Source organism: Bufo bufo, chromosome 9 (assembly GCF_905171765.1).
Source record: "Bufo bufo chromosome 9, aBufBuf1.1, whole genome shotgun sequence".
Lineage (NCBI taxonomy): Eukaryota > Metazoa > Chordata > Amphibia > Anura > Bufonidae > Bufo > Bufo bufo.
In genome coordinates, this window is record NC_053397.1 from 63,560,353 (window position 1) to 63,581,160 (window position 20,808).

Below are 20,808 nucleotides of genomic sequence, written 5' to 3' on the forward strand. Positions count from 1 at the left end.
TTTACATTGAAAGTCAATGGGGGACGGATCCGTTTGAAATTGCACCATATTGTGTCAACGTCAAATGGATCCGTCCCCCTTGACTTGCATTGTAAGTCTGGACGGATCCGTTTGGCTCCGCACGGCCAGGCGGACACGAAAACGCTGCAAGCTGCGTTCGGGTGTCCGCCTGCTGAGCGGAGCGGAGGCCAAACGGTGCCAAACTGATGCATTCTGAGCGGATCCGCATCCACTCAGAATGCATTGGGGCAGTACGGATCAGTTCGGGGCCGCTTGTGAGAGCCTTCAAACGGAACTCACAAGCGGAGCCCCGAACGCTAGTGTGAAAGTAGCCTTAGAAGCCCCTGTGAAAAATGGTGCCGCACGCTACATTACTCTGACGACAGGACAAGCACTAGGAAAGGAACCCAACAGACTTCATTCTAGAACTTAAAGGACATCTGTCAGCAGATTTGTACCATGTGGGCACATAGGAACATGGGACCAACAAGATGCCTTGAGCTGCCAACTGGTCAGCCAGTTTCATAGGTACAAATTCTGTTGACACGTGCCCTTTAAATACTGTTAGGTTATAAATATGTGATTGATGGGAGTCCGACTGCCGGCACCCCCGACACACAGATCAGCGCTGCGGCCTCTTCATTGTATACGAAGCACAGCTAGAGGCTATGAACGCCTTCCAGGCAATTTTTTTTATGATTGCACTGCACTTATTATGGGCTGAAAAGAATAATAATAATAATAATAATAAAAAACAAACAAACGTTTTCAGTTGTTCTATATTTAACATTTTCAGTAATTTTTGTCATTAAAAGGTTAGGTTTGAGATCTGCAAAAACGCTTCCATTACAATAATACAGCTGCATACATCCGTCATGAACGGATCCGGTTGTATTAGGTCTTCTATAGCCATGATGGATCAGTCTTGAACACCATTGAAAGTCAAAGGGGGACGGATCCTTTTTCTATTGTGCCGTTTGGCTCCGCTTCGTCAGGCGGACACCAAAAAGCCTCCAGAGCGGAATGGAGACTGATCAGAGGCAAACTGATGCATTCTGAGTGGATCCTTTTCCATTCAGAATGCATTAGGGCAAAACTGATCCGTTTTGGACCGCGTGTGAGAGCCCTGAAACGGATCTCACAAACGGACAGCCTTAGGCCTCATGCACACGGCCGTGTTCCGCGGCCAAGAGCGGTCCATGGTAACCCGGCCGGGATTTCTTTCTGACCGCAGGAGCGCACGGCGCCATTGGTTGCTATGACGCCGTGCGCTTCATGCCGCCGCTGCTGTACAGTGATACACTGGTATGATCTATACGAGTGCATCACTGTACAGCAGCGGCGGCATGAAGCGCACGGCGTCATAGCAACCAATGACACCGTGCGCTCCTGCTGTCAGAAGGAATCCCGGCCGGGTTACCACGGACCGCTCTCGGCCACGGAACACGGCCGTGTGCATGAGGCCTAAGGCTACTTTCACACTCGCGTTTTGGGCAGATCCATCATGGATCTGCAAAAACTAATCCGTTACAATAATACAACCGCATGCATCCGTCATGAACGGATCCGTTTGCATCATCTGTAACATAGCCAAGACGGATCCGTCATGAACTCCATTGAAAGTCAATGGGAGACGGATCCATTTTCTATTGTGCCAGATTGTGTCAGAGAAAACGGATCCGTCCCCATTGACTTACATTGTGTGCCAGGACGGATACGTTTGGCTCAGTTTCGTCAAGCGGACAGCAAAACGCTGCAGGCAGCGTTTTGGTGTCCACCTGCAAAACGGAATGGAGACTGAACGGAGGCAAACTGATGCATTCTGAGTGAATCCGTTTCCATTCAGAATGCATTAGGGCAAAACTGATCCGTTTGGACCGCCTGTGAGAGTCCTGAACGGATCCCACAAACGGAAACCAAAACGCCAGTGTGAAAGCAGCCCCCGTGAACTACTAACAGCTTGTAAACACTTAAGCCATAGCCTTATCAGTAAGATAAAGGATTGAGCTATAAGGACTGTTTATGAACTTTCAGGAAATCAGAGATAAGCCTCACATGAGCCATCAGCTGAGAGAAAGGGGCTGACATTTTTTAATACAATTATTTCTAGCCCCCCACAATCAGATACTGATGACCTATCATCTAGCCAAGTATTGGACAACTTCTTAAAACACAATAAATAAATGCTAACATTTAACAATGACCTGAAGATGGGCGTATTAGGAAAAAAAATAAAAGACATGTTCTGCTACTTTCTTCAAAGCTCAAGTGTATAGAACGGTAACCTGAAACCCCCAATATCCGCCCAGGTGGTTGTCGTATAGCCTTCTATGTAAACAGGTTTAGGATTGCACACTCGCAGTAAAGGAATGAGGGATCTGTGAGGGCCTCAGCTGTCTCTGCAACTCAACACGCGGCTCACTGTAACCCCTGTCATCTCCTCATGAATATGCTGCCCATAAGTACACTTGTAAAAAGGTCTACGACCGCTCCGGGGGGAGGGGCTCGCTTTAAGACATACTTAAGATCTGCAAGAGTAACTATTCCCAAAAACAATAATATTCTTATAAGCCGACATGCTCTGTACGGTGAAGGTCGTGGATTATCAGAAGGGCTGAACAATCGCTCCATTGATGCTGCAATGCCTCCCTGACACAAGTCTATATACTGCAGGGGCGGCTAGGAATGTCCACACGCCTGCCCCGCAAGATCCAGCAGTAGAGTAGAGGCGGCCTTCATTTTCTCAATGGACTAAACAGGAGGAAGAGAAAAGTCAGCGGGTCTCTGCGGCCTATATGTGCAGAGCAAGGACAGAATATAAGTCCTGGAAAAGGTGACTTGCATTCTACTGAGGGGTCCTGCCGGAGATGATCGTATTTCTCCCACCTATTATAAGAAACTCCGAAATTATAACAGTGCATTCAGAAAGTCTACAGACCCTTTCACTTTTTTCACATTTTGTTATGCTGTGGCCTTATGCTAAAATAAAAAAAAAAGTTTGTTCCAAACTTCTTCCATTAAAGAATTATGGAGGCCACTGTGCTTTTTGGGACTTTTAGAGCAAAATAAATGTTTTTGCATCTTCTCCAGATCTGTGCCTCCACACAGTCCTGTCTCTGATCTCCACAGGCAGTTCTTTGCTCCGATATGCATTGTCAGCTGTGAGGTCTTATATAGACAGGGCTGTATCTTAAATCATGTCCAAGCAACTGAACTTATCCCAGATGGATTCCAATCAAGGTGTAGAAAGATCTCAAAGAGGATCATGAGAAGTGGAAGGCTCCCAGAGCTAGATTTCAAGTTCCATAGGAAAGGGTCTGAATACGCAAGTCCGTGCAACATTTTAGTTTTTCCTTTTTTAATAAAATGGGGGTGGAACTGAAAAAACAAAGGGGGTCATTTCTTAATGAAAGTACGCCCCAGATTCGGTCGCAAAGGGGATTAGAGGCTGAATCTGCGATTTTTCCCTGCTCACGCCACTTTTCCGAGGTGATGGAAAAAGGGGGAGTGGCATGGGCATTGAAGAGGGCGGGCCATCCGTCCCCCTTCATTTACCATTTTCTACGCCAGTTTATGGCATGGAAAATGGTCTTAAACTATGCCAGCAAGGGAAATGCCATGTCGTAAGGCCGGGTACACCTCACACCAAAGTTATGTAGAGGCAGTACGACATGCATCCGCACCCAGCGCCGGTCTTAATAAATGACCCCAAAAAGGTTTTGCAAACGGCACAGGATGTTGAGGGGGGGAAAAAAAAAAAAAAAAAAAAAAAAAAGGAAAAAGAATTGATATCTCCCCGATCCTTCAAAAACGTACCTGTTCCTGGTGCAGTCTTAGGGCTCGTTCACACGACCGTGTGAAGCTCGTGCCGTGGACCGCAAATTGCAGTCCGCAATGCACGGGCACCATCTGTGGGGCAGCCGCATGGGGATCGTGGACCCATTCACTTGAATGGGTCCGCGATCCCTCCGTTCCGCAAAAAGATAGAACATGCTCTATCTTTTTGCGGTGCGGAGGCACGGAACGGAACCCCAGGAAGCACTCCGTAGTGCTTCCGTTCAGCATCTCCGGATTTGTGGACCCATTGTAGTGAATGGGTCCAGATCCGTGATGCGGAATGCACACGGAACAGTGCCCGTCTATTGCAGATCCGCAAATGCGGTCCGCAATATGGCAACGGGCAGCACACGTTCGTGTGAACGAGCCTTTAACATGCAGAAAAAGCCAGGTGAGGCCTGATCATCCAATCACTGGTCAAAGCCGGTCACCACTGTGGCCAGTGATTGGCTGAGTGGTCATCTACCGTTTCCTGCCTGACAAGACCTGTGTGAATAGGAGAGGCAGGGGATCGGTCAGGAGAGCATAGATTTTACTATGCTGAGCCATTTGCAAAAAATATTCTCCCGCTAGACTATTCCTTTAAAAAAAAAATAGTTTATGGATCTGCATAAGGGTACTTTCACACTTGCGTTTTTCTTTTCCGGCATAGAGATCCGTCCTTCAGGTATGCGCATGCGCAGACTGAAAAAAAGGTGAAAAAATAAATGCCGGATCCGTTTTTGCCGGATGACACCGGAAAGACTGATCCGGCATTTCAATGCATTTTTTCGACTGATCAGGCATTTTTAAGACTGATCAGTCTTACTAATGCCATCAGTTAGCATACATTTTACCTGATCCGGCAGGCAGTTCCGGCGACGGAACTGCTTGCCGGATCTCTCTGCCGCAAGTGTGAAAGTAGCCTAACCCTCGTTTCATCCAATTTAAAATGACAAAAAAAAAAAATGTATAAGCGAGCCTGAACATATTTTCCAGGAATGCAGGGAAGTAGGAAATGACCTAAACAAGTACGTGTGGGGGTTCAATGGCATGGGACATTCCAATAATCCGGCCTGAGGATGGACATGTGCATGAGCCCCATGAAATGCATAACTGAAGAGCAACATACCCTCATGTGCTGCGAGGAACAGGGCAACAACCAGAGACTACCAGAACTGCATGGGAAGTTCTAATACGTGCAACATAGAAAGAGATGCACCTCCGGCCAGCTAGAGGCCACCATACTGTCTGCATTATGGGTACAATGGAATGAGTAAAATCTAGAAGAAAAGCACCAAATTAAGACGCTCAATAAAAGGAAACCATAAAAAAAGGACAAAAGTCTGAAATCGCCTTCTTCAATTAGGAATAGCTCCAGACTGCTCTCCTGAAAAAAAACAAAAAAAACAAACAAGAACACCCCAATATATTTACCAGGAGCCATAGGGTTCCCATAACTGCTTGCACCTTCTCAGGCCGCAGTCAGTCCAGAAATGGCATGTGAATTGGATCACGCCTATCACAATCCTGGTTTGCTCTCTAAATAGATTTGCTCGAGAGGAAAGCATACGGGCACACGCGCTTCCGAGCAGAGCCCTGAAACTGAATCTCATGGACTGTCACGGGCATGTGCATCCACCATAGACACTGACCGAAAACCCACCTGGGACCCTGGCAATATTACACCAATTGAAAGACAGGACCCCCTGGGACGTGGTGACTAATTACCTCCAGTGTGATAGCCTCTGCTTTGCTGGTCTGTAAAGCTTTTGCTCGTCTGCAATGGACAAGGTCTACAACAAACTAAAAACTATAAAACGTCCATTTATTTTTAGATAAAACAAAGCCTCCATAAACTACCGCATCGATTAAGACTTTGACGTTCAATATAAAAGCAATTAGAGCGGAAAATAAAATAATGGACAAATTGAAAAGCCATCAATCATGCTATGAAGAAGTATGGCCACAGCAGCTCATTAGTTTCCATACGTTAAAGGGGTTGTCAGGCCTTCGAGTTGACAACCTTGGGGTCCTCGTCTATGCCCCTGAACATTTTAAAAAAAAATAATAAAAATTATCAACTCACCCATCCGCAATCCTACTGGTGCTCTGTTCCTGGCCACTTTTGGTCTCTGCAGCCAATCACTGACCTCAGCAGTCACAGCAGCTTGAACCCTACGCCACAGAAGCGATGCACGTTCAAGCGATGAGGCTGCAGCGGTCACAGGAAAAAGCCGCTTCCTGGACCTGCAGAGATCGGAAGCAGCTGAGAACGGAGCAGTGGCAGGATCGCCAACAGGTGACATTTATTTATGTTCCTGGGGATAGAGGAGGACCCTAGGGGTGGTGGCTCAAAGCTGGACAACCCCTTTAAAGGGGATGTCTCATCTCAGACAATGGGGGCATATTGCTAGGATATGCCCCCATTATCCGATAGGTGTGACTCCCACCTCTGGGACCCGCACGTATCTCGTAAACAGAGCCTTGAAAGTCACTGAGGGCGCACCGCGCTTGCGCGGCCACCCTCCATTTATTTCTATGGGGCCGCCAAAAATAGCCACGCCCTCCATGACTTTAAAGGCTATCGGACAATAGGGGCATATCCTAGCAAAATGCCCCCATTGTCTGAGATGACACAACCCCTTTAACTTGTGCATGTGGCATGCTTGTACGTACTGAGAATCCAAGCTAAAGACCTGACCGAGAAGTCAATTATCGGGAAAGAACTGTCCATTGCCGATAACTGCCTGCTCATCAGTATGATTATTGATAATTAGCAACAAGCATTTGCATGAACACCCATTCCTGATAATCGGCCTGTGTAAAGGGGCCTTTAGCTGGGAGCCAATATCTTCAATATAACGGACAAGGGCAACTGGGAGCTCTCCATTTTGAGTAGCAAGTATCAGCTGTTATTGGTAATGGGGGCACTAACTGCCCTCAATCCTATTGGTGTCTGGACAGTTTATAGTTTAATGGGGTTGTTTATCTTTTGGGGGGCTTTTAGCAGACCCCCTTTGTGGCCGGGCCTGTGGAGGGAGGCATACTTATCCGCTCCCTGCCGCTGGCTCCAATCTCCCCCACCGCCGCTGCAGCACTCGGGTTTTCTGCTGTCAACATCTGGTTTGATAACGTTGCAGCCAATGACTGGCCGCAGCAGTGACCTGCCCCATTTACATCACATGACCAACTGACATGCTGCAAAGGTCACAAAGTCACTACTGCAGCCAGTCCTTGGCTGCAGAGGTGTCAAACAGGAGGCAGACAGTGGGGGACATGAGGGCTACAGTGGTGACGAGCCGGGAGCCAGCAGAGGTGAGCAGGTAAGTATGCCCCCCTCCGCAGGTTCAGCCACAAGGGGGGTTCTGCCGAAAGAGCCCCAGAAAATGAACTTTTCTGCAATGGAAATTCCACTCTCAATCTGAATGCATTTGTTGTGGCTGGAAGGACATGAAACTCCTCAAACTCCATACAGATGAATGGGACAGTCACAGAATCTTACGCGGTGAATCTATAAGCAACTCTTTTTCTAAGAGAGGGGGCTAAACATCAGTCCCCCCCGCCACACAAAAAAATCCATTTCAAAATAGGTTGGCCACTGCAGGCAATCCTAAAGGTACATTAGTAAGTGAAACAGGAGCTCTTAGGAGCGGCCGACCATGTAATGTGTATGAGGAGGGGGGGGGCCCAATGGTTTGGGGAAAGAAAGGATCGGATGTGTTGAATCCACATAAGATAGAGGCCGAAAATGTGCAGATAAAAAGTTGCATCAGCATTTTTTGGATAAATTGGACAGATGGAGGTTCTATCCTCGGGGACAGTCAGGGATCTTCTTGCTGAATCGGTGTGAAATAAAAGATGTACACAGTTATAGGGCTGAGTAATGAAAATGGACACGTACTTATAGGGGACCCTATTGTGAACTTTAGGTTGAACAGGTGTTGTTTGTTTAAAGGGTGGTGTCCTTTAGCTGTCATCACGGTGTCACTTTTGTCATATTTCAAGGGCACTCAAGTGGCAGGAAACCTTATCCCACCTAGAGAATTGACTTACTGCCATTTTCCACCGCCTTACCTCTTGGAAGTTGTGCTGGGTAAACTTGTCTGCAATCCTCAGCAGCTCTCTGCAGGAGTGAGTGTCGGCAAAGGCTCGGATACCCAAGCAGTTGGATGGATCAAGCTGCCGCTTCAGGAATTCACAGCAGGCCTCCTGGATCTCTGCAAGCTGGAGGAGACAGGCGGCCGGCAGCAGCGTTTGCACATTGCTTTCTTCTACTGTGATTTGCGACGTGTAAGAGAAGTCAATGAGCAACTCCATGGCCCGCTCGTCAATGTCCCGGATCACCACTTCGGTCTGTCGACTTTCCGCTAGCTCCCCGGTAAACATCGCCCGAAAGTAAGGGCTGCAGGCAGAGAGGATGACCCGATGGGCGTAGATCTTTTTGGCACCAACCACAAGGACCACGTCACAGAGCTCTCTGTGCTTCCGCAGGAGGTTAATGACCTCCAGTGTCTGCCGCGGATGCTTATCTGAGACATAAGGCATGCGGGCCGGCTGTGGGACCCCCTCCGGTAACTTGTTGGGGTCTCCCAGGGTGCAACGGCTCGTCACATCCATTCCAGTCTCACCTGGGCGCGTATTCAGACACCTGAGAGCAAAAAGCAGAAAGATATCAGTAAATCAAAATAAGACGCCATTTACCCGTTTTTATTCAATCTTGGAACAGCAGAAAATAATAAACACTCACATGACATTGTACGTGCACAATCTGACCTGCAGCGCCAATTTTAAAAACTGCTCAATGCCAATTGTAGTGTATTCGTTGTGGATTTTCACAGCGCATTTCTAGAACATGCCAATTGCTGTGGACTTTCCCTTGCATGTGCGCTTTGGCTATATGCTGTCTACAAACTGCGGCTATCTTCTGTCTGCTAGTTCCATTTTCCTCAGTCCCCATTAAAGAAATGGCTAGTCTTGTCCACAAAACGGAGAAGACTAGGACATGTTCTATCATTTGCGAGAAGGACATATAGATGCAGACAGCATGGATGGATGGATGGGTCCGTGCGCGATAAGATAAAAATGTGGATCGAACTATGACCCAAAATACAGTCTTGCGCATGAGGTCTTACCCTAATAAAAGCAGACTTCAATGTGCTACAGATTTGGTGCAAAACAGTCAGCGTTACTTTATTGGGGCGCGTTCAACGTCCAGGAGTCTGACATTTGCATACAAGTCCAAACAGAATCCATGGAAATCCTGCTTCTGAGGATTTCCATTCCCATGTGGATTAATGAATGAAGGTTTGGTTCACATTGCATTTTATGCATCCGTTTGACATACATGTTAGAAATCGGATGGGAAAAACGCAATGTGAACCCAGCCTAATCTGGGGGCATACAGTTGCAAATTTAAAGCGGAAATATGTGGTGGAATCTGCTCATCAATTGGAATTTACCTTCTAGGATCAAAACTATAGTCTAAAGCTGCGAGGAGCAGTTGATTGTTGAGAAGGAAGCGTTCCTTCCCAGCAAGCGATTACTCGTTAAAGGAGTTGTTCGGGTTCAGCCCTAACCCCTTCTTCCCCCACTCGGCCCCTCTGACATGAGCTTCCGCCTAGCAGTGAGCACGGAGACATCACCGGCACTAATGGGCAGGCTTCAGTGCTGCCCTAGCTTGCAGAATGGCTAGGGCAGCGCTAAAGCCCGCCCATCAGTGTCGGTGACATCACCGGGAACACTGCTAGGCAGAAGCCTCAGCCTAGCAGTGGAAAAATGTAAACAAAAAAGCCCTTGCACTGCACAATATAGCACAGGGCAAGGGAGAGCATCGGAGCATGAAATGATCCGATGCCCACGTCAGAAGGGCTGAGTGGGGGAAGAGGAGGATATGTCCGGGTTCAGCTCTGAACCCAGACAACCCCTTCAAGTAGAGGTGAAGCACTGCATTTACATGTATGTAATCCCTTGTGACCATACAAAAGCATTGCCTGGGAACAATGACTGGGGTGTCCTCACCTCAGATCATTTCGCTTGTTTATTGGGCGATATGTGGCACCTTTACACAGTGCGATTATCGGAAACGAGCACTTGTAGGAACGCTCATTCCGGATAATCAGCCTGAACATTGGGCTGTGTAAATGCGGCTTAAACAAAATGAGCAGACCTTTCATAACCAAGCTTCTCTAAGCGCGACTACAGCACACAGTATTGATGGATCCCACCACATATATGCACTCATCAGATCTGTTAGGAGTAACGTTTAGAAGTGCATTAAAAGAAGCACTGTCCATACAAGACCTGACTGCGGTTAATAAATGCTATATCTGACAGCCACATAGAAGTACTCTCTGGCAACATTATAACATTTGTGAACATCAAATAATAAAAGAACATTTCTAACCTGCATATGGAATACCGGAAATTTACCATGCTAGCGGCTGGCGTGCAGGATCTAAGCTTCTCATGCCCCTTGCTTTCATACTACAGGCACACTACGTCTTTACTTGCTCCCTATCATAACCTATCGTGAACCCGTCTGTAGGACCCATTACCAGGCTATGAGATCGGGCATCTGTGAGCCGTCTCGGTCCTCGCTCGGGGACAAGCTGCTGCTGAGGTCGACAAGAGACAGTGAGGAAAGCGTGGGATGGACAACACAAGGAGCGCCTTCCCCGACTCGCCCATCATTGATCCAACAGCTGCAAGGTGAAACTGGAGCCCAGACCAGCGGGCACAGGGATTAGCTTGCCTCAGCTCTTGGCATGGGAGAAAACATTAAAATGCATTTATATATAGAACGGATGGGAAGGGAGGATACGCTGTGAGGGCTGCAATCCATTTGCAAAATAAAAAAGGAAAATTTTTGAAAACGCAATAAATACTTTACACGTCTTTACTTCCAGACTTACTGACAAATGAAAATTCAACAGGAATAGCACTAAATAACCTTCTCCGGAAAGAAAAATGCATTGAAAGCAAGAAAATAGAATAATACTAAATGAAAAACCCTGTTAATGTAATAAGGGACTAATAAGGAGGCACTTGGGGTACGACCAAGCGGTCAGGTTTCTACATGCAGTTTTGGAAGCCAAAATCAGGATTGAATCATAACAGGAGAGAAAGTATAGAGGACAGATAGGACTTCTCCTCTCTTTAGAATTCACTCCTGGCTTTGACTTCCAAAACTGCACCAGGAAACCTGAGCGTGTGGCCGTACCCTTAAATATATGAACATTAAAGAGGGGGAACCCCGGCTCTATGAGCCAGAACAGAGGGACAGTGACTACCATTCTGGTGAACTTGAGCCAGCCTTGTGTTCCAATGGAAACTGTTCTGCTAAATGGTCACATTCCCCTGCAGTGACCGCTTCAGGGAAACTTCCTGGTGACCTCGGCTTCCTCGGCAGTACGACCGGGGGCATTCAGCTGATCACATGGGGACCAAATTCTGAAAGGCGTTGTTTCTGATAAAACAACCATGTAATGACAGAAAGGGATTTGTGCAAAAATAAATAAAAAATTTGAAAAATGCATCTTCCTTTACAGCAGTTTTCTGGTGTAAATGAAGCCAGAAGTCAATGGCAGCTCTGAGCGGTCGCAGATTTCTAGTTAGGTGCAGGGACTGCGACTAATTTATGACGAGGTGTGGGGCTCACCATAAATTAGGCGCATCCTCCAGAAGCACAGGGGATATCAAGACTACGGATCGACCGATTATCACATTTACCGATGTTATCGGCCGATATTCATGATTATCTAAGTTATCGGTATCGGCATCTAACCTTGCCGATAGCGCGCTGGACGCATTATCACAGAACATGAGGGCGCTGCTGTCAGCGCGCCATGTTCCCTCAGCAGCACAGGGGAGAAGGAGTCACTTTCTCAATCCCCCCCTGTGCCGCCGCTGCTGCCAATGAGGAGAGACGGGAGGAGGGGCGGGCGCACTGCGCCACCAATGAAAGTTAACGTCTAATACAAATACAGGAGGTGGTGCCCAGCCTATATGACAGGGAGCTGCGATCAGCGGCAGTTAACTGCTGCTGCTGATCGCAGCTCCCTGTCAGAGGCAGGGTGCTGGCTGTGTGATTTTTGCCGCCGACACACCCGCCTCCTGTATTAAACATTAATTATCATTGGTGGCGCAGTGCGCCCCCTCCCCCCCACCGCCCAGTATTATAATCATTAGTGGCAGTGGCCACAGGGTCCCCTCCTCTCCTCCTCATTGGTGGTGCAGTGGCAGCTTCTGATCAGAGCCCCAGCAGTGTAATCCTGGGGCTCCGATCGGTTACCATGGCAGCCAGGACACTACTGAAGCCTTCCATGGTAATCTCCCTGCTGCTGTGTGTACTATGCACAGGGCAGCAGGGAGAGGGTGAAGTCCTATTCATCCTAATAGAGCTCTATCAGGGTGAATAGGACAAGGGATTAAAAGATCCCAGGTTCTAGTCCCTAACGGGGGAAAATAGTTATTAAATAAAAAGTAAAAAAAAATAAAAATATGTTAAAAATTACAGCAAAATTCTAAGTATAAATCTCGCCCTTTCCCAATTTTACATATCAAATATATAAATAAATAAATCACATATTGCCACGTCCGAAAAGTCTAAACTATTAAAATATAAAAAAAAATCTCCTATGTGGTAAACGCCGTAACAGAAAAATATATATATTTTTTTAAAATGAAAACGCACAGAACATCGGTATAAGTTATCGGCTATCAGCCTGAAAGTTCACAGGTTATCGGTATTGGCTGTAAAAAATCTATATCGGTCGATCCCTAATGAAGACCAGCGCAGAAAACACCAGTCTTGATAAATCTCCCCCACAGTGTCTATGGGCCTCTATTCCTACACTACTCATAGGATCCTTTTGGCAGGCATCTACCATACTGTCTAAAAATTGATGCAAATTTGCTAAATTCGGCTCAAGTACAGTTCTATAATTTTTCCCTGATTTAAAGGGGTTGTCTCACTTCAGCAAATAACTTTCTCTACATGATAAATGCTAATACAAACCATTTACTAATGTATTCTGAATGTCTATATTGCTTCCTTTACTGGCAGGATAAATTTTTCCATCACATTATACACTGCTCGTTTCCATGGTTAGACCCACCCTGCAATCCAGCAGAGGTGGCCGTGCTTGCACCAGCCTATGTGAATTCCTGCGGTCTCGGCCACCAGAGAGGCTGGAACTCTTTCTTATATAGTGCAAGCACGACCACCACTGCTGGACACCAGGGTGGTCGTAACCATGGAGCTGTGGATAATGTGATTGAAAAATGAATCCTGCCAGCAAAGGAAGCAATATGGATAATCACATTACATTAGTAAGTGCCTTGCATTAACTTTCTCTACAAGATAAATGCCATTTGCTGAAGTGAGACAACCCCTTTAATTGAAAAAAAGGCGGAGATGAAAGGGACAAAGCTTCATTAGGGGAAAGAAAGTGTGGCCTAAGATGGGACATTTAGCACCAAAATGGCGCCACAATTCTGGCATTAAATTCTGTCTCAGATTACGCCAATCATCAGCTGGCGTAGAATCAGAGACATGTGTCTGTCCCTGCACCACATTTATCATCCAGCCTGAGCCCGTGATAAATCTGGTGCCGGTCTACGCACAGGATCTGTAAGACTAGAAAATCTGGGCCCCTGTGTACAGGCCAAGCACGCATTGCCAACCCTGACCTAGAAAATCTGGGCCCCTGTGTACAGGCCAAGCACGCATTGCCAACCCTGACCTAGAAAATCTAGGCCCCTGTGTACAGGCCAAGCACGCATTGCCAACCCTGACCTAGAAAATCTGGGCCCCTGTGTACAGGCCAAGCACGCATTGCCAACCCTGACCTAGAAAATCTGGGCCCCTGTGTACAGGCCAAGCACGCATTGCCAACCCTGACAGATGGCTCTGGTACTCACCTACGCATTGGCTTTCTGTCCATGCACAGTGAAGAGAAATCTTCACACAAAGTGTAAAAAGAGTAACGGGGAAGACAGACGCATGGAGTCTCTACCAGTCCTCTCTACGGCGGTAGCCTTGCTTGCAGAACGACATCCAGTTTACGGCCTTCTGCGTTGGCAGAGATGCGACTTCTTGCTGCATCTGCAAAAAGACAAGACGTAGTAGTAACAATGCTTGGAAAAAGGAGAAACCCCGTGAGCCGCTTACAGTCACATTTTCCATCTCACAGAAATAGATGCTATTAGGACGAGAAATCCATCTATAGGTTCTGGAGATGTCGCTGAATTCCGCTATGTCATAGGCAATTTCAAAATCTGGACTAGATCCCAGAACACAGAAGAAACATCTCTCGGCGCCGGCCTCTACATCGGCTTTCTATTAGACTCCACATTCCTCTGCAGAGTGTTTCACAGCCAGGAAATAGGGGTTTCTGAGACTTTTCTACTGATGACTAGTGTTGAGCGAACTTGTGTTTTTAAGATCGGCGTACAAGGTTCAGGTTATCCAAGGATCCCGTCATGGATTCCCACTACCAAGGACCACAAATTGTGGTCCGCGGTAGCTGAAGCCATAACGGAATTCCTAGATAACCTGAACCTTGTACGCCGATCTTGAAAACACAAGCTCGCTCATCCTCAAGATAGGTCCTCAGTATCTGATCGGTAGGGGGTCCGACAGCTGGGACCCCAGCTGATCAGCTGTTTGAGAAGGCAACGGTGCTCGCAGTAGCTCCACGGCTTCTCCAGCTTTTCCTAGGACAGTGACGTCACATTCATCAGTCACGTGGCCTAGGAGCAGCTCCGTTCCCTAGAAGTGAACGGGGCCGAGTGCGATACCAAGCTCAGCGGCTATTTAATGTACTACATTGTGCTTGGTCAGATGGGAGAAGGCTACGGCGAGCGGAGGTGCCCTATACTGATAGGCAAGGGGTCCCGGGTGGACCCAAAGTGACCAGAAACTGATGACGAGCTGCATCCAGCAGAACTGTGAATGCAGCTCTGGGGTACAATACAATGTGTAAGATTAGTCCAAAAACAGTATTGAAATGGAAAGCTCTACACATGAGAATATTGCTGCTTTATCCTCCAACCTCCATGTAAGGCTACTTTCACACTGTTTGGTGCGGATCCGTCATGGATCTGCACAGACGGATCCGTTCAGATAATACAACCGCACGCATCCGTTCAGAACGGATCCGTTTGTATTATCTTTAACATAGCCAAGACGGATCAGTCATGAACTCTATTGAAAGTCGATGGAGCACAGGTCCGTTTTCGATTGTGTCATAGAAAACTGATCCGTCCCCATTGACTTACATTGTGTGTCAGGACGGATCCGTTTGGCTCAGTTTCGTCAGATGGATACCAAAACTGTCCGCCTCCAGAGCGGAATGGAGACTGAACGGAGGCAAACTGAGGCATTCTGAGCGGATCCTTATCTATTCAGAATGCATTAGGGCAAAACTGATCCGTTTTGGACCGCTTGTGAGAGCCCTGAACGGATCTCACAAACGGAAAGCCACAACGCCAGTGTGAAAGGAGCCTTAACTTCAATGGTGAATGTGGAAAGAGCTGTGGTCTGGCAGGAAGGGGATGTCTGAGATAATAAAAATTCTTGGAAATGCAGCCAATCACGGTCCCCAGCAGTATACCGCGACCGCTGCAGCCAATCACCCTCCATAGCAGTATATCTCTGAGAACAGTATCTGTAGAGCCGCTGTGGGAGCCTCATGAAAAACACAGCGTAGCATTTTCTGCCGTGGGATACGCGCACATTTTGTTGTGGATAAAATCCTCCATCTTACCATACGGTACTCGCAGGCTACACAGAGATCTACATACACCCAGGTTTGAGGAACGGAAATGGAGGTCGGCATCCGGCCTAAGGGAAATGCAGATCGCAAAGCAATCCAATCATCGGACACGGACAAAACGGCAGATTTTAGGAGCCTGTTAAACCTGAGGTTTTTTTTACTGGCCTGCACCAAAATGTTCCCAGATATCCACAAAAAACTAACCAGAAGGTGGGAGATTTCTGAGGGTCTATGGATGGACTACTGTCGTCAGCTCTTCTGTCATTCCTTTTACATTAAAAATCTAATTTGAAATAACAAGAAAAAACCCGAACATACAAGATGCGGGGACAGATCATTTTTTTTTTTACAGGTTATACTGACAATTTAATGCAGGGCAGAAGAAAAAAAAAAAATATCTAACATGCCCAACGTATGGGGTTGTTTCCAGCACAGAATCCACTCCCTAATACCTGCACCAGGCATAACAGTCAAGAGCGGGGTGGGCAACCTGCGGACTCCGGCTGTTGGGAAACTACTAATCCCAGCATGCTCCATTCATTTCTATGAGAGTTCTAAGAAGAGCAGAGAAAGGATGCATGCTGGGAGTTGTAGTTTCACAACAGCTGGAGCGCCGCAGGTTGCCCACCGCTGGTCTATAGTTATGCCACTGGAAAATCAAGCACTTCCTTCATTAGGCCCCATTCACACGATTGTATTTTTGGTGCGCATCCATTCTGCATTTCCTGCAGATCGCACATGGACCCATTCATTTCTATCAGTCTGCAAAAAAAATAAAAAAAACGGACAGCACACAATGTGCGGTCCACATCCGTATGTCCGTTCTGCAGTCCAGCAAAAAAAGATAGAACATGTCCTATTCTTGTCTGTTTTGAGGACAAGGGCAGGCATCGTTACAGTGGATCTGGAAAAAAAAAAAAAAAAAAAAAAAAAAAAAAGAAGATGCAACATGGACGTCATCCATATTTTTGGCGAAACTGTGCTTTGCGGATTGCGAAATACATATGGTCGTGTCCATGAACCCTTATAGTCTATGGGTCAGTGAAAACCATGGATGCCATCCGTGTTTCACAGATGATTAGGAAGAGATACTTTGAAAATTATTGGCCAGCTTCACAGTGTCCGTGAAACACCGATAGCAAAAAAATGGACACACGGATCCTTCACAGCGGCATCACTGACCACCTTTTCACGGATCACATGAAGGACGTGTGACTGAGAGCGGCCCATGCCTAAGGCCTTATTCACATTTCTGTTTTTCACCGACGTGTACTATCTGCATTTTCCATGCACACGTACCCATTGATTTTAACGTGTCCGTTTACACATCGGTAGTTTTCCATTTCAGTGGAAAAATCACGGAGACGTGCACCACTTCAATGGGAGTGTTTGGTCTGCATCACGGAAGTCTAAAGATCCGTGAAATGCTCAGATGACAGACGGAGAGCAAAAAAACAATGGACACATGGACCAAATACAGATTCTTTCCACTGACGTCAAATGGACAGAGAAATGTGAACGAGGCCTTAGTCTTAGACAGCATAGACTTAGGCCTCATGCACACGACCGTATGTATTTTGCAGTACGAAAAAAAACGGATCCACAAACAAAAAAAAGAATGACGTCCGTGTGCATCCCGTATTTTGCAGAACAGAACAGCTGGCCCTTAATAGAATAGTCCTATACTTGTCCGTAACGCGGACAATAATAGGACACGTTCTATTTTTTTTGCAGAACAGACATATGGAAACAGCGTAACTTCCGTTTTTTGGGGGGATCCATTGAAATGAATGATTCCGCAAACTGTCTGCAAATAAAAATAGAACGGACACGGAAAGAAAATACGTTCGTGTGCGGGGGCCCTTAGGATGCTCAGGCTGGATGAAAAATCTGGCGCGTATTTATCCGCAGTGTATGAGACCAGCAGCGAAGTGGATTCGATTTTAACAACTCTCATCTACAAAAAAATAAAATAAACTGCATGTTAACGGCCATTCGGAGAGAATTGCAAATTTGCAGCAGATTGTTAGCCCTTTCCATATAGAGGGGTGAAATCTGCAGGCGAAGTCTCCTGGTACCAGTAGATGAACACAAAAACATCAGTGGGACCAGTTATCAAACTGGTGTAAAGTAGAACTGTCTCAGTTGCCCATAGCAACCAATCAGATTCCACCTTTCATTTTCCAAAGGAGCTGTGAAAAGTAAAAAGGTGGAATCTGATTGGTTGCTATTAGGGATGAGCGAATCGACTTCGGATGAAACAACTGAGCCAATACATTCTAATACTGTACAGAGTGAGCGCTCCGTACAGTATACAAACAAAGTATCATGCGAATGTTTCATCCGAAGTCGATTCGCTCATCCCTTGTTGCTATGGGCAACTAAGCCAGTTCTACTTTGCACCAGATCTTGTCCGTGTCTCACGCCACCTACCGTTAGGGGGAGACATGAATCTACGGACAGGTCCCAGTAAAGCGGCTCAGCCGTGCTGCACCCAGTCCCATAGAGAATGAATGGAGCCGGCTCTCAGGATGGGTGGGGGTCCCTATCCCTTATCCTGTGGATAGGCAATAACCTTTAAAGATGTTGAGAGTTGTAGTTTTACAACACGAGGGTGGATCAGATGATTGTGGAGGCTACCAAGAGAAAGATCAAAGGCCACAAATGGAGAAGTCCTTTAAATCGGGTCCTTTTTCCAGGAGGTTCCAGCCTCTAAGGGTCCTTCACAGTTATAATTAAATCCTCGCGACATATCGTGACTGGCCGCTAGCTATGGGGAAATACTGGATCTTCGGTAGACGATTTTACAATTCTTGTGAACATATCATTGTGTTTATGGGTCAATTAATCAACACGAAGCGACAGAGAGAACATTCGACCACCGCTGGGCCTCTATGGAGAGCAGACACAAACTACAGGCACTTACCGTCCTCCAGCTCCGCAACCTCTCACCGGTCTACCCGGCAGAACCGGGCACAGGCGCTGCCTTTCCAACCGGAGACTTCGGTCTTCCTCCACGACAGACCCGGAAGAGGTCCGCCGCCTCTGCTCTTCCCCCTGCCAAGACTGTGTCACCTGGAAGAACGTCTGTAGAGCTGCACGCTCAACCAGAACGAGGCTTGACGCGCACTTCCGGCGGTGCAGCAGTCTCCATGACAACGCGTCTACAGCGGCTTCTAGCGGCGTAGGTCAGGTGAGACGAGGGGGAAGTAAGGACGGCAGGAGGGGCTGTTAGGTGGGATGGCGGGGCAAACTTATTAAAGGGGTAATACATTTAATTAGCTGATAATTGTTGTAAAGATGGCCTTGGCAGGGATGACAAACTGGGAGAGTCCTTCACAGGGTGATGGGAGTGGTCATTTTCCGAGGGGCGTGGTTTATATTCAGATCAGACAGAAATTATTATTCAGACCCTTAAATTAGATTCAGGCCCCAGACCAGACCCCCGAAATATACTCAGACCTGTACTCAATATACTCAACACCCCCCCTCCCCCAATATACTCAGACCTCTGTTTTAATATCACCCCCCCAATAGTGTCAGACCTCTATATTAGTATCACAGACATCCCAACCTGCAAAAACTCATTTCAGGGAGGTTTTCTTTTTTTTTCTTTCACGAACTTTTTATAAACTTCTCCAGACATATGCAGTATCTGCACACTTTGCTCTATGGTGTGGAGGACTGGGCTCATTACCCTGCCCCAAATTATCACATTTATGTATATGATTAAAGGGATTCTGTCACCACCTTTAGGCCCTGTGAGCTAAACATCTGCTCATGTCCAGGGCAGCATTCTGATTTCTAAGGTGGCCTTATAAAAGCTATTTGTGGCTTTATTCTGCGGAGAAACAGGTTTTACTAACCTGTCAATCATTGAATTAAGGTGCCCAAGCAGGGGAGGTCTGTGGATGATTGGTGCCCGGCCGCACGCATCGCCGTTCGTGCCCAGCGCCGCCTTCTACTCCTCAGTGCCGCCTCTCCCTCGCTTTGAGATCCCGCGCGTGCGCACAGGCTCAGCCTGATGCGCCGTTGCGGACTGCTGGCATCGGCTTCTTCTTGCACTGTGCGCACGCGCCGAGAAGGGGACACTGCTGCAGGTTGCCGGAAAGGTTTACTGCGAGTAAACTAGAGATGGGAAGTTCGGATCATTCAAATGAACCGATTCATGAATCGAATCTTCGGGTTATTCGCTGAGCTGACAAGAAGCAAGTGAACCGAAGCTTAGGTTGCGCAATGTGCATGCGCGGATGCTTCCATTCACTTGCTGAGTCGGCTTTTGGTCTGAGTCAGGAAGTTTATTCTTTAAAACCCTGTGTGTAATTATCTACCCCACTGTAGGAAAAAAACAAGCATCCAGGGGGTGTGAATTTAAGGCTACTTTCACACTAGCGTTCAGAGCGCATCCGTCTGATGTCTGCACAGACGGATCCGCTCCTATAATGCAGACGTTTGGATCTGTTCAGAACGGATCCGTCTGCATTATAGTTTAGAAAAAAATCTAAGTCTGAAAGTTTATCAGACGGATCCGTCCATACTTTACATTAAAAGTCAATGGGGGACGGATCCGTTTGAAAATTGAGCCATACTGTGTCAACTTCAAACGGATCCGGAGCGGATGCTGAACGCTGCCAGACTGATGCATTCTGAGTGGATCCGCGTCCACTCAGAATGCATTAGGGCTGGACGGATCCGTTTGGGACCGCTTGTGAGAGCCTTCAAACGGAGCTCACAAGCGGAGCCCCGATGCTAGTGTGAAAGTAGCCTTATGGGGTAAATAATATAATTAAAATGGAGGGTTAAATGTGTAAATGTATTTAAAAAAAATACATCTCTCCCAATAGTTCTATAGCTACTGAATGAGACAGAAGAAGGGATGCCTTTAACATATATATCTCCTTGAGAAGCCAATTTGACCCTAAAGGGTTAATTCAACCTGTAATCTAAACTCTCTGTCCTGTCACTTCTCTTATCTCTCTGCTCTGCTATCAGTAAACCTTTCCTATATTGTTTCACATGGGGTGTCAGGGAGCCGCTATCTAATAGCGGGAGACTCCCTGAACCTCCGGGAGAGTTGAGATCCCTGGTATCAGACCCCCTAAATATACTCAGACCTGTATTAATATCATCACCCTCCCCCCAAATATAGTCAGACCTCTATATTAATATCAATTCCCCTCCGAATATACTCCAAGCTTTATATTAACATCAG

The 20,808-nt window shown here is 46.9% G+C and overlaps 2 protein-coding genes across 5 annotated transcripts in view; one reads left to right on the top strand and one right to left on the bottom strand.

The window, feature by feature from the left end:
* KLHL20 (kelch like family member 20) overlaps window positions 1-18,674 on the bottom strand; it is a 46,336-nt gene extending 27,662 nt beyond the window's left edge. Inside the window, exons 1-3 of one of the 2 annotated variants that reach the window (XM_040407233.1) lie at window positions 18,523-18,674; window positions 13,741-13,924; window positions 7,894-8,467 (exon numbers count right to left, since the gene is read on the bottom strand). In XM_040407233.1, the coding sequence (XP_040263167.1) occupies window positions 7,894-8,467; window positions 13,741-13,763 (597 nt within the window). In that variant the 5' untranslated portion in view covers window positions 13,764-13,924; window positions 18,523-18,674. Of the gene's footprint in view, window positions 1-7,893; window positions 8,468-10,373; window positions 10,491-13,740; window positions 13,925-18,522 lie in introns of those variants that run through there. The other variant, XM_040407234.1, reaches the window with a different exon arrangement.
* A 29-nt stretch (window positions 18,675-18,703) lies between these two features.
* The window catches only part of ANKRD45 (ankyrin repeat domain 45), a 65,669-nt gene continuing 63,564 nt past the window's right edge, over window positions 18,704-20,808 (top strand). Inside the window, exon 1 of one of the 3 annotated variants that reach the window (XM_040407006.1) lies at window positions 18,704-18,789. The gene's annotated coding sequence lies outside the window, so the exon portion shown is untranslated. The other 2 variants (XM_040407008.1, XM_040407007.1) reach the window with 2 other exon arrangements.